General features: G+C 36.8%; 2 protein-coding genes across 2 annotated transcripts in view; one reads left to right on the top strand and one right to left on the bottom strand.

The window, feature by feature from the left end:
- Window positions 1–3,166, top strand: part of LOC136846127 (uncharacterized) — a 10,160-nt gene extending 6,994 nt beyond the window's left edge. Inside the window, exons 4-8 of the mRNA XM_067116872.1 lie at window positions 52–125; window positions 807–991; window positions 1,122–2,277; window positions 2,495–2,655; window positions 2,817–3,166. Coding sequence (XP_066972973.1) covers window positions 52–125; window positions 807–991; window positions 1,122–2,277; window positions 2,495–2,655; window positions 2,817–3,048 — 1,808 coding nt within the window. The 3' untranslated portion in view covers window positions 3,049–3,166. The remainder of the gene's footprint in view (window positions 1–51; window positions 126–806; window positions 992–1,121; window positions 2,278–2,494; window positions 2,656–2,816) is intronic.
- The window catches only part of DCTN2-p50 (dynactin subunit 2), a 177,123-nt gene that overhangs the window by 125,087 nt on the left and 37,036 nt on the right, over window positions 1–15,000 (bottom strand). The gene's annotated exons all lie outside the window — the stretch shown is intronic.

The following is a 15,000-nucleotide window of genomic DNA, read 5'->3' as shown; positions in this document are numbered from 1 at the left end:
CAGGAAAACGTACTACCTTGTTCAGGTAACTGTTTCATTACTCCCTCACAGACCCAAATGTGACAGACAGACCGACAAAAACAAGTGAAAATCAGAATGCGCAACCCGAGTCAGAGGACGAGAAGGTTAGTAGATTTTACGATTAATTATTTAAATACTTTAGATCGGCTTTGCTTCGGGATTAAGGAAGTAAAGAGAAGTCTGTAATATGAATGTTAACCTCAGATATAGATATATAGAAAGAAGCAGCTAAACATTTATAGAAAGTAAACTGACATTACAAGGGCATGAAAGTAAGAGATATTAGTAAGGGTTCGTCCACACTGCTGTGTAACATGTCATAAACATATGTTTTCAACTTATTGCCCACATGTCACAAACAAGTTGAATACAAGCTTATGGCTTCTTTGTAGTCCTAACCAGCAGTTCATGCAATTATCCAGTGTTTGCTAAAGATGCATGTTTCATTTATGGTTGTTGACTTGGTTTCAACCTGTATGCGATATGTTTCTGACATGTGTTTTTGACGTTTTACACTTTACAGCAGCGTTTATGACATTTTTGACACTTCACTGTGGTGTTGAAGATATGTTTAACACTTGTCTGAAGTGTTTATGGTGTTTATGACATGTTTTACACTTCACTGTGGTGTTAAAGACATGTTTTACACTTGAATGAAGTGTTGATGATGTTTATGACATGTTTTACACTTTAGTGAAATGTTTATGACATGTTTTTCAGTAGTTTGGACACTCGCTAACTCAAGCATAATCTCCTTGGAATGATTTCCATCACATTCTTTCCAGGATGGTTCCTCGGACGAGGACATCTTTCTCAAGATCACAGGCAATGGGCTCATGTCTGGGAGTGGGAGCTCCCCTGGAAGTGCAGGAGGAAATGGCCACAGTGGGGCTGCCACTCCTGCTTCCTCCATTTCGGCTGCCTCCTTCAGGAAGCGCTCGGCTGTGAACGCAGCTGCACCTTCTTCCAGGTGACTTATCGCTCAAACAAACTTCTTGTTTCTTGTCCCATAAATTTCATTGTGTTATAATGACGAGTTATCATTACAGATAGAAAAAGGAAATACTGACCCATGTCAATTTTTGGTAAACTCTTTCCAGGGCATCTCGAAGATCATCAGCTGCCGGTAGCCATTGCTCTTCAGCTGCCTCTACTGCAAGCGCTGATAGAGCGCTGAAGGAAGTAGCTCATCTTCCAACCGACACTGTTGAGGATGCTCTTCTACCTCGGAAACCAGAAGAAGAATTGACTGAACTCACTGGTTCCAGAGCTCTTGCTATCCGCCTTGTTGACCATCCAGCACCCACCAATTGTACTAAGTACGTCATTCTGAGGCCTAACACTGCGCCTTCTCCTGCACCGGTGACAAAGCCACCGTTACTGCCAAAAAGGCCAAAAACTGCAAAAATCATACGAAAGGTACCTGAGATTGAGTTCGCCTTAAAGTGGGATCTTAAAGAGAATGACATCCTGGAAGAAGAAGAAGAGGAGCAAGAGAGTGAAGATATTGAGGTTGTTGACTTGAAAAAGGGAAAGAAGCATCGGGATCCTCCAACACCTCGTTCTGTAAGTTCTATAGATTCTGGAATTCATGCTCCAAAGGCTGCCTGGAATGATGGCCCTGATACACATGAGCTCACTACCAAGCTGGAAAACTTGAAGATTAATCATGGGGCGAAGTCCAGAGGATCTACCCCAGAACCAGAGTCAGGTTATGGAACTCCAAAATCAGTTGGTTCAGGTAAGAGCCTGCCATCGGTGAGCTCTCGTGCTAGTTCCAGAGCAGCCAGCGTGAAATCTTCTCCCAAAACAGATAAAGCAGTGGTTGGAGGTACAGGCAGCATTAAAGCTATAAGTCAAAAGATATCCATGGATGCACAGAGGTTGGCTCAAGAGAGTCCAAAGTCCTCTTCGAAGTCCAGGGGTTCTTCCCCAAGCTTAGGGAAGCAAACACCAAAATCAGCCAAAGAGTCTGCTAGGAGTGGTAAGGTTCATTATTCCTCTCGAGAATCTAAATCAGCCACACCCCAGCCGCAAGAGAAGAATCCACCAGCGCCCCCAGTGAGGGACCCTCTGGAAATTATGGAAACAATGGATTCTGTGTTCCATGTGGTTCCTTTAAGAGATACAGGACGATCATTAACACAGAGAAGTTATCAACCTGGTGAGAGACAACACGTTGCTGCCACAACGCAGACGGAGGATGTAGCAGAAGATACCACAAAGAAGAATGGTCCTGATGCAATAGATGCAAGGGTAAAGTACATTTGAGTGTGTGGCTGCTAGTGTATCCACAAATGTGCATTATAAAAATTTAGTTGGTTAAATAGACTGAAATGTGTTTTTCCTGTGATATTTATGTTAACCGGACTAGTTTTGGTCAGGCCTGTAGCCATTTTCTATTGATATTTCATGTCTAGAGGAAATTGAAAGATTTTCCATTAACATTCCACACTGAACTTACCTTTTGCAGATAAGACACAACCACCCCAAACACATCCACTCCAGAAACTGCCTGGCCTGTGAGGTGAGGGCCCTGGAAGACCCCCCAAAGAAATTCCAGGGGCCCTCAGACTACAAGCCAGCCTTCAAAGCTGGGAAGCCACATCATCATAGCAGCGTCAGTAAGCCAAAGTAAGAAAGGTTAGGTTAGGTTAGATTAAGTTAGCCTAGCTTTGATTCCACACAAGATGATGAATCTGAAAATGTTTCAGAATCATGTATTCTCAGTGATGTTTATTAGACATGAAGTGCTCTAGAAGTAATCCATTTGTTCCACCTCTCGTCTACCCCAGGTACATCCGCCAGAGCGACCGTTACAACGCCCGCTTGAAAGCCCGACATGAGCCTCTGCGGATCTGGAAGATAAACACCTTGAGTTCTCCCTTCTGCAACCGGCCTGGGTATGGACAGGACCAGTACCCAGACCACATGAGACTCAGGTCGACCTATGGCATGGCGAACGCCACCAGTACAGCCACCAAACCATCTCAGAGGGGACCTCTCATCAAAAAACTTTATCTCTGAGACAAGCAGACTTGTAAGTGGTGAAGAACTTGAAGAGATAAAGTAGGAGTACAGTCACTACCGGTGTAACAGTCTTCTTCAGAATGCCCACATGTTCTTAGAGATTTGTCGTCAAGAGCGCCTATTTTCAGAAATGGATTGGTCTTGCTTCTAGTGTCGTGACAGGCTCATTCGAGCGCAGAACTTTCCTTTGTGTTTTTTTTTTTTGCTCAGGAGAGAAAATACCTGACGCTTTTTATCCAACGATTCTTTCTTATTGGCTTAACAATGGCTAAACGAGAGACCGCATCGTCATAAAGCAAATAACGGACCTAAGATTGTGCAATAGGAATGTGGCTGGATTTAATTTTTCCTCAGTAAACACCACGAATGACTATCATCAAAGAACGATTACTGCCGAAGCATAAATGATAACAATAATGATGCGTGCAGGCTAATATTCATTAGATAACATTCAGCCTTCAATGCTGTTGGTATACTGTATACAAATGCAACTTTCACAAAACTGAAGCCTCAAGTTTCCCACGTAGAAGACTTGTAAAAGTTGCTTCGGAAAATGAACTTTATAAAAAATCGTGCATTCTGTATATGATCCACTGTGAATTCTCGCAGATTAAGTTTCAGTGTTGTTATCTATGGAGTTTTGAAAAGGGTCTCGCAATATGAATGATCTTACTGAGGCCAGCAGTGCATGTGGTTTGGTCATAAATAACATTATATATTGCGAAAGGTGAATTATTCAAATGAACTATTTTCTGGACACCTTCCAAGGGTAGAGATTTTATTTATATCGCAAACACCGGCTAAGAAATACCAATCTTTCGTTAATCTCTCTTGACCAATGTAACATTAAACCTTTGACGAATGACTTACTGAATCTTTTGACTTCAGAGGGTGCGAATGGCTCATTTCAGAAAACGCCCCAGACTGCTACGTTTGTTGCAAGCTTCTTTCAAGAACAGAGTTATAGACAACGGTACTAAATCGCCCGTACCCTGGGCCTAGAAAATATCATTATTAATACGGAATTCACTGACATCTATATAAGCCCAAAGAGGGCGACGAAATACCCAACAGATGTCCATCTCGAGAAGTTAAAAATAAAGGCTCATGGTCCAAACTGGAATCTTCTGGAAGAAGAAGAAGATCTTACTTACGTCACATCGTCTGATTCGTCACCCTCCTCAGCTGACGGGAACTCCTAAAAACCCTCTCGGGAAAATGACATAAAATGACATAACTAATAGCTGTACATACCGTCGTCATTAACTGGTTTTTCTGGACGTGACGTCATGCCACTCTCTGAAGGTAGGAGATCGATGATTATGGATTATCCTTTATTTAGAAATGACATCGGACTGAGGTCAAATCGGTCCCAAAGTCTGCGTTAGGGTCGAGTCTTGTCCAGCACACGAGAGGTGGCTGTGATTAAGCCTCGGGCGTTCGAGAAAATCGTTCGGGGCGTTTGTTTGCATCTCACCATTCTCGATCTGCGGAAAGTAAATTAACTACACAGTTTCAAAGACTGAAAATAAGCATACTAATATGTATCTGGGAAATAATGGATGGAGTTAAATTCAAGATGAAATAGATCATTTGCTGAAAAAGAATGTGAAAAATTCCAGCTTCTCAGTATATTCAGGACAGCTTACATATGTATATATACTAATATACATACAGTATATATATGTACACATACACACTAAATATATATATATATATATATATATATATATATATATATATATATATATATATATATATATAATATGTATATATATATAAATATAATATATATATATGTATATAATATATATATATATATATATATATATATATATATATATATATATATATATATATATATATATATATATATTCTGCTAGCTTTACACGTGATATTACTATACTTTAAACATTAACTCAAAACTAGCCCATCAATTTAAAATTCACTTTACCCTGAGACGTAAATTACATGCAAAGATTATGACAAATTCTATGATAACTCCATCCGCTGATATAGGTTGACATTGACCTTACCCACCCACCTATCAAGAGAAATGTTTATATATGAATGAATATACATACAGATAAACTACATGTATATTGTTCTTTAATAATCACAAATCCACTCCTTCCCATTTCTCAGATTCGAAAAGAGAAAAGGGATTAGTTAACAAATATCTGAGTGGTATGGACGAGAATGTGACAGGGGTTCTATATAAACCCAGTCTGGGCTTCTATATAAACCCAGTTTGGTCGGTTTAATGTTCTATTTATTTTTAAAAATTTGATTGATAATTTTTTTTATTTCATTCATCCATCATTACTTTCATTATTACATTCATTTGAATTCACTTTACAAGTCTTCATCACTTACGGATTTCTGGTTTTGAAAAATGAATAACTTTTTCAGTAAATTCTTTCGTTATTATACGAGATATAAGTATGTGAACGATAACCGACCGAATGTATATATAATATATATATATATATATATATATATATATATATATATATATATATATATATATATATATATATATATATATATATATATATATATATATATATATATATATATATATATATATATATAAACAAAGCCTGCAACTTTTCCGATCGATTTATGGGAGATGTAAATCGACTCAGGATAAAAGTAAATAAACGAATAAATAAATAAATAAATAAAAACGAAATAAATGGTAGGATAAAAACCCATACTAAGACTAAGATTCCTCAGGACAACCATTTCATCACTGCCAATTCCCCCTGTGCCACTGGTGTCAATTTCCGTAGCACGTGAAAACCTGTACAACAACCGTAGAGGCTTATTTAGACCTGCATTTGGTTCGTAGGAGCTTATCGTTTTCGAAGGGACTCTTGAAAATCACCTACGTTTCCTAGAATCTATAGAGTTTTTTTTTTGTGGGGGTGAGCGAAGAATAGATGGATTTCTGTTCATTTCGATGTAACACACACGAAGACAGAGATTACTTAAAGGGTCCTTTTACAGCGTCCCTTTCTTAGGCCCCTAGCTGCAACCCCTTTCATTCCTTTTACTGTACCTCCGTTCATGTTCTCTTTCTTCAACAGTGCTATCCAACCTCTCCTGACAATGGTTTCACAGTGCAACTGCAGGTTTTCCTCCTGTTACACCTTTCAGACCTTTTGCTGTCAATTTCGTTTTCAGTGCTGAATGACTTCATAGGTCCCAGTACTTGGCCTTTGGCCCAAATTCAATATTCTATTCTATTCTGCGAAGACAGAGTGGTTCTCAAACTGAAGACATATATATAGATTCAAGATGAATGTTGGCAAAGGGACAACGAATTATTCCTGTACAGTAGAACAATAAAGGTTTTTCCGAATTTCGTGTCTTGGTTTCTTTCTGTTATTCCTGTTTTACTCTAGGAGTTAGCCACACTCAGTGACCCCCTTTTTCCGACTACTTTTAGAGTTTTGGAAATCTCCACCTTCCTCAGTGTTCCCAGAAATATGTTTGTCAAGCCTCCTTCCTTTCGAGGTCGAGATGATCTTAGCCTTTCTTATTTTGCTTAGTGCAGCTCAGTACTGCCCTACAACAATTCACTTTGTATTTTACTCATTTATCTGTATTTTTCCTATATGTTTATTATTTCTTCTTTCTGTATTTATTTTCTATTATATCTTTTGTAATTTACTTCAAATGAACACCATATTCATTGGAAGCCTGAATTTCAAATCAATGGCCCTTGTGGTGGGCTTGTTCCATGTGAGAAGGGGTTTGTCTTCTCAATAATAATAATAATAATAATAATAATAATAATAATAATAATAATAATAATAATAATAATAATAATAGTGCAGGTCTTGACTAGATAAGAACATAAGAATTCCACACGACAAATTCGTCTCATCATAAAAAAAAAATGTAAGCAATACTGTATCAGAATTTGTTATTTTATCTTCAGTTCGAAAAATTCAACTTCTTCCTTCCCCGCGAGTACATTTGCACCCGAGCATTTTCAGGCGGACGCATATTTTTATTTGCGTCGAACTTGTTTAGTCTCCGTTGACTTATTTGGAGAGCTGAAGTGAAGTAATTAGCGCTGTCTCTCGTTTTCAAAGACTCTGTAATGAAGGCGGGGGACTGCCACGGTCTTTTTGCTTCCTGGATGCAAGTAAGTGATGGATTTGTCCTTAGGAGGTTTCTACAACAAAGAACAAAGAGGTAAGTAACGGGAAATACTTGCATGTATTCCAATCATAAAGGTACACACACACACACACACACACACACACACACACACACACACACATATATATATATATATATATATATATATATATATATATATATATATAGATATAAGTATATATACTGCATATTTGTTAAAATAACCAATTCTGTTACAGTACTGGTTACATCTTTTTATGATGAGACAAATTTGACTTGTAGAATTCATATGTTCTTATCTAGTCAAGACATGTCCTATTATTATTATTATTATTATTATTATTATTATTATTATTATTATTATTATTATTATTATTATTATATAAAGATGTGTGTGTTTGTGTGTGTATAGAATGATGCAAGAGGGAAGGCAGTGGAATAAGCCAACAGGTCATGAACTGAGAATGGACTATCTAATACCTGCAGGAAAATTTAAGGGCTAATTCGAGCCTCAGTAGGGTTCAAAGGGTATGAGGAAACCAGGAAGACGCAGCAGTGAATCTCAATGCAGATGGAGGAAAACATGACGTGGCTAAACAGGCAGCAGGGTGTGTTCAGAAGGCTAGGAAGAGACTTGAAGAGTCTATGAAAGGCAAGTGGTTGTAGAGCCAACTGTCCTTTATGGAAGTGAAGTGTGCATGCTGAGTGAAAATCAAATAAAATAGACGGAAGGGTGAGTAGTGCTCAGATAAGTAGAGGAACTGGTGCAAAAGGTCAGCTAGAAGAAATAATTGCACCAGAGTGTTCTGAGATGTTCCGGTCATGTGGAGAAAACATAAGACGGTAGGCCGGTGAAAAGTGTTTACAGTTTCTCAGTATCCAGGAACTGTGAGAGAGAGAGTGTGTGTGTGTGTGTGTGTGCAAAACAGGTGAGTGGAGCAGTGTATGAAGTGCTTCAATGTGCTGATAATGAGACTTCTGTGTAGGTTTAGAGTTAAAGTAAGAATGTGGAAACGACTTGAAGCTAAATGTATGACCAATTGAAACTAAATGTATGATGCAATTGAAGCTAGATGTATGAGGCAACTGAAGCTAAATGTATGATGCAACTGAAGCTAGATGTTTGACGCAACTGAAGCTAAATGTATGACGCAATTGAAGCTAGATGTATGACGCAACTGAAGCTAAATGTACGATGCAATTGAAGCTAAATGTATGACGCAACTGAAGCTAAGTATATGATGCAACTGAAGCTAGATGTATGACGCAACTGACGCTAAATGTATGACGCAATTGAAGCTAAACGTATGACGCATTTGAAGCTAAATATATGATGCAAACCAAGTTCATCTACAGCTACAGCAGGTGCAAGGTTACATGACGGAGTCATGTCCGTTTCCTGTGCAAGAATGAGGGCGGTTAAATCAGGTACGATTTTGTTTCTCTCTCTCTCTCTCTCTCTCTCTCTCTCTCTCTCTCTCTCTCCGTTCTTCTGAGTATTCATTAATCTATGAACCTGTTTATTCATATGTTTGTTTCTTACTTTTCTGTAAAAGAAAACTATTGTGTCCGGCTTTGTCTGTCCGTCCGCACTATTTTCTGTCCGCACTTTCTGTCCGCTCAGATCTTAAAAACTACTGAGGCTAGAGGGGCTGCAAATTGGTATGTTGATCAACCACCTCCAAGCATCAAACATACCAAAATTTCAGCCTTCTCTAGCCTCAGTAGTTTTTATTTTATTTAAGGCTAAAGTTAGCCATAGTCGTGCTTCTGGCAACGATATACTGTAGACCAGGCCACCAACGGCCCGTGCTTAAAGCTTCGCGGGCCGCGGCTCATACAGCATTATACCGAGACCACCGAAAGATAGGTCTGTTTTCGGTGGCCTTGATTATACGATGTATAAAGCTCGATTGCGTCGAAGTGCATTTTGTACTTGTTTGTTGCGTTTTTAGTATTTTTAACTTTCTTCTGCAATGTTTGCATGAAAGCAAACCCTAACAGGTGCGTATACCCTGTGACTTCAATATACGTCGACAGGAAGTGATGCGACTGCCCTCCAAACCCTGCGGATACGAAGATTGCAATTGGAGGTTAACGAAAGCAAAGGAAATGCCATTTTTTTTGTATTGTATTACGAAGGAAATCTTCCGACCTTGCACTGTTATAGTGGGGACTCTTGCAACCACCAGCGGATACGATTTTCATATTACATATATATATATATATATATATATATATATATATATATATATATATATATATATATATATACATACACGTATATGTATATATTTACATATACCTATATATATATATATATATATATATATATATATATATATATATATATATATATATATAGTATGTATATACACAGTATATATAAATATATATATGTTATATACATATATAATTGTTATTATATATATTTTTTCTCAAAATTTTATTATTTCTGTAATACATTTTTAATTTTTCCCCATTTTTATATTTCTAATTTATGTTATTATTACCTAAATCTTCAATATTATTATTTTGCCATTATTTTTCATGGGGGGCACGTGCCCTGGTGGCCCCCCTCCCCTGGATCCGCTAGTGCTTGCAACATATGGAAATGTAAACTTTATTTTACACATTTGTGGAAAATATTTCTTTCCAATTACCGACAAATAATCGAGTTTTCTGCACAGCGTATAATGCTGTATGAAACTCTCAGCCACACCCGGTGGTGGCCTGTGTGTTGGCACCTATAGCGGTGCCATACGCACGATCAAGGCTAGCTTTAACCTAAAATAAAATAAAAACTACTGAGGCTATAGAGGGCTGCAAATTGATATGTTTGTTGATTGGAGGGGGGATGATCAACATACCAATTTGCAGCCCCCTAGCCTCGGTAGTTCTTAAGATCTGAGGGCGGACAGAAAAAGTGCGGACGGACAGACAAATTCGGCACAATAGTTTTCTTTTACAGAAAACTAAAAAAAAAATATATAATCCGAACTTATTAAATCGTAAAGCTAAAACGACTACTATTGATCCATCGGGGATTTATCCTCATGGTGAGTATGCAAATTACGCCCCTCCAGTCATCTCTCGACTCCTTGCAAAAAAAAAACCTGTGCTTCTAAAATTCACAAAAATTTGGGCGATGCCGACGCAGGACCGTTCTTCGCAGTTCTTCATGCGCTACGCAATTTGCAGCTTGAAGCCCGGACAAGGATTTTGCGGGAGGGGAAAATGCGTAAATAGAAGCGAGTTTGTTTGTAGCGTCAACGACGCATGCTTACGGAAGGAAGGTCACAGACACCGGAGGTTGAGGAGCCGTTGCAAAGAGAAATCCCTATGAATTACTACTACTAAGACTACAGCTCTGTACGCCTTAGTACATAGTACTTCTACGTTCTTGTCCTGGTTGGCATTTAATAGACAGGAATGCAAGTTCTTATACGCTTTCTTTAGACGAATACGCAGCGTTCCAGGTATGAGAGTGTAGATATTTAAATAGTTCTTCTACAGAAGGTTTTCCAGGTGAAGTTTCGGCGTGACAAGATTTCCTCATTGATAAGCTGGTGCCTGGATTTGCGTATTCTGATGGAAGCGCAACAGTCAACTTATTGCGTTTTTCTTTGGCATTTTTTCATTAGGGTATTAGGATTAATGTAAGCTAAATTAAGCCACTTCAGAATATATATATATATATATATATATATATATATATATATTATATATATTTATGTATATATATATATATATATATATATATATATATATATATATATATATATATATATATATATATATATATATATATATATATATATACGCATATATATATATATATATATACTCACATCAATAAAACATCGAGAAGAGAAGAGACCAATAAATTACGAATAAAAATTCTAGCTGTCATATTTTATAAACGCTTCGAAAAGTATATAAAATATGTTGTTGTTTTGAATTTACCTGGCTTTGATTGACAAGAGGCAGGTTATTGTGGGATATGAGGTCAATTATAAAAGGCCTGGAATATCAATCGTCCTCAAGACAGGTTTCTGCAGAGTTCAATCATTCAGATCCGGCCCCCGTAGGGTGCACTGTAGGCATTATTTGAGGTCCTTTGCGGCGTCCCTTCGGCCCCTAGCTGCAACCCCTTTCGTTCCTTTTACTGTACCTCCTTTCATATTCACTTTGTTCCATCTTACTTTCCACCCTCTCCCAACAATTGATTCATAGTGCAAGTGCTTTGAGGTTTTCCTCCTGTTACACCTTTCAAGCCTTTTACTCTCAATTTCCGTTTCAGCGCTGAATGACCTCATAGATCCCAGTGTTTAGCCTTTGGCCTAAATTCCATATTCAATTCAAGTCAATCCTAACAAGAGCAATTTAGTGCACATGCAACTGTGTCAGTGGAGTGAGCGCTTAGGACCAGGATCCAGGATCCAGGAACCTGGAACCAACGGCTGGAAGCGTCTGATTTCCCAATCGCCAGGTAATCCAAAGCACAGTATGTTATGAATAACAGCTTGTTTGGTATCTGGTGAGCATTTTTTTATGAAATCATGAACGACACACTGCAAAATTATTTCTTGGTAGCGTTCTCTCTCTCTCTCTCTCTCTCTCTCTCTCTCTCTCTCTCTCTATATATATATATATATATATATATATATATATATATATATATATATATATATATATATATTATATATATATATATATATATATATATATATATATATATGTATATATATATATATATGTAAGTATATCTGCATACTGTATACATATATATATTTACAGTCACATCTCTCTCTCTCTCTCTCTCTCTCTCTCTCTCTCTCTCTCTCTCTCTCTCTATATATATATATATATATATATATATATATATATATATATATATATATATATATATATATTACAGAGAGAGAGAGAGAAAGAGAGAAGAGAGAGAGAGATGTGACTGTAACTCTACGTATTCTGACGTAATGTCATCAGGCATTCTCTCAGAATAGCGCGATACCCGGAACTGGACTATCATAACTCTTTAATATATATCATTTATTCTTTCGCACAACCAGAAATATCCAGTGTAAAATTAAAAAAAAAAAACACAGGACGTGAATGTTAACTCACCACAAGCAAGACGATGCACCTTGAAGAGTTGACTGAAGGCAACTGCATATTTTCAAGACATTTTATTTCCCGTAACGGGGTCGAGCAAAGACGGTGTGTGATTGTGATTTGAGTTGACGCTGGCCGTGTATAAATATGTGTATGTATGTATATAAATATGTAGCTCCTAGCTGCAACCCTTTCGTTCCTTTTACTGTACCTCCTTTCATAATCTCTTTCTTCTATCTTACTTTCCTCAACTCTCTCCTAACAATTGATTCGTAGTGCAACTGCGAGGTTGCACCTGTTACACCTTTCAAACCTTTTACTGTCAAGTTCCGTTTCAGCGCTGAATGGCCTCATAAGTCCCAGCGCTTGGCCTTTGGCCTAAATTCTATATTCAATTCAATATATCTTTCCATATCTTTGTAAAATACTTTTCTTCTTTACAATTTTTTTTAGACGTTTTTCGAAATATATTTTGCTCGGTTCTAATACTCCCTTGAACTTTCTGGGTTGTGAGAATGATTTCATTTTCAAAAATTTGAAAAAGCTTGAACTATATTTTTTCTTGGCCACTTCTTTTCTTGGATAACAATTGATATCCGCCATCACCCTGTTTGCCGGTGACCTCACGTGCCTGGCCAAACTTTATAAGGCAGTAACACGTCAATGCCAGGTCAATTATGCTGGGGAAAGTAGGCCTACAGTGACAATAAACCACTGTGATCGCTGACGCTGTCATGAAAGTACAAGACATCTTCAAGGCCACTCTCTCTTATTATTATTATTATTATTATTATTATTATTATTATTATTATTATTATTATTATTAAGAAGGTGAAACTTATTCATATGGAACAAGCCCACCAAAGGAGCCATTGACTAGAAATTCAAGCTTCCAAAGAATCTTGTGTTCATTAGGAAAAAGTAAGAGGGGGTAAAAGGAAATACTTACAGAAGAGATCCCGCTTATCAAAAAGGAAAAAATATATTAATAAATAGATAAAAATGTATTAAAATGCAAGGAGAATAGTATTAGGGTAGTATTGCTCTGCATCTCCGCTTGAACGTCTGAAGTTCCAGTCGCCCGGCATCCTCTGGGAAGCTGTTCCACAGTCCAGGCGAAAAAATATCACTCACACTTTTCGATCAATTCTGTTGCGAATCTCTCACCTGTGACTTTTGCAACTGCAAGCAGCTGCTGACGCAACGAGAGCTTGCAAAGAAGGAAGAGCTGACGCAAGTCAATTCAATCGTTCGCGAGGAAGAAGGAGAAGAAAAACACAAATCCCAAATGGCAGAGTTGAGGGGTCTCCGCCTTAGAAGAAGCCTTTGATCTGAATCCTGAGGAAGGCGGGGGGGGGGGGGGGCGGTAGTCAGACATTCAGGATACTTTCAACAACGAGGATGTTGGGGCTTGATAAATACGTTGTCGTTAATAACAGTTGATAAATGCATCGATTTATTAGTAACAGTTCATAAATACATCTATTTGTCAGTAACAGTTGATAAATGCGTCGATTTATTGGTAACAGTTGATAAATAGATCGATTTATTAGTAACAGTTGATAAATACATCGATTTGTTAGTAACAGTTGATAAATACATCGATCTGTTAGTAACAGTTGATAAATACTTCGATTTATTTGTAACGGTTGATATGTACATTGATTTGTTAGTAACAGTTGATAAATACAACGATTTATCAGTAACAGTTGATAAATACATCGATTTATCAGTAACAGTTGATAAATACATCGATTTATTAGTAACAGTTGATAAATGCATCGATTTATTAGTAACAGTCGATAAATACATCGATTTGTTAGTAACAGTTGATAAATATATCGATTTATTTGTAACAGATGTTAAATACATCGATATGTTAGTAACAGTTGATAAATAGATCGATTTGTTAGTAACAGTTGATAAACATATCGATTTATTAGTGACAATTGATAAACACATTATTAATAGTTGATAAATATTCATTAGCAACAGTTGATAAATATATCTATTTGTTAGCAACAGTTGATAAATACATTAGTAATAGTTGATCAATATTCACTAGTAACAGTTGATAAATACGTTTATTCATTAACAAATTTAATAGATATTTTTCAGTATCAGTTGATGAATACATGGATTTGTTGTTAACAGTTGATAAATACGTTGACTCATTAGCAATAGTTGATAGATATTCATTAGCAACAGTTCATAAATATTCATTAGTATCAGTTGATAAATACATTGTTTTATTATTAACAGTTGATAAATCCATCAATTTATTAGTAACAGTTGATAAATACATTAGTAACAGTTGATAAATATGCTGATCTTTTGTTAACTGTTGATAAATATGTTGGTTCATTAGTAGCAGTTGGTAATTACATCCCTTTTGTTAGTAACTGTTAATAAATACATTATTAGCACTTGATAAATACGGTGATCTTTTATCAGCTGTCGATATATACGTTAGTTCAGTAACAACAGTTGGTAATTACGCTGCTTCATCAGTAACAGTTGATAAATGCTTTGATTTATCAGTAACAGTCGATAATTATTCGTAACGGGCGATAAATACGCTGATTCGTTACTGAATGTGTTGATATATCAGTAATACTTGATAAATGTGTTGATTCATTAGTACACACACATACACACACATGTATGTGAGA

Source organism: Macrobrachium rosenbergii, chromosome 2 (assembly GCF_040412425.1).
Source record: "Macrobrachium rosenbergii isolate ZJJX-2024 chromosome 2, ASM4041242v1, whole genome shotgun sequence".
Lineage (NCBI taxonomy): Eukaryota > Metazoa > Arthropoda > Malacostraca > Decapoda > Palaemonidae > Macrobrachium > Macrobrachium rosenbergii.
The sequence above is the reverse complement of the archived record's forward strand: the minus strand, read 5'-3'. Positions and strand labels throughout refer to the sequence as shown.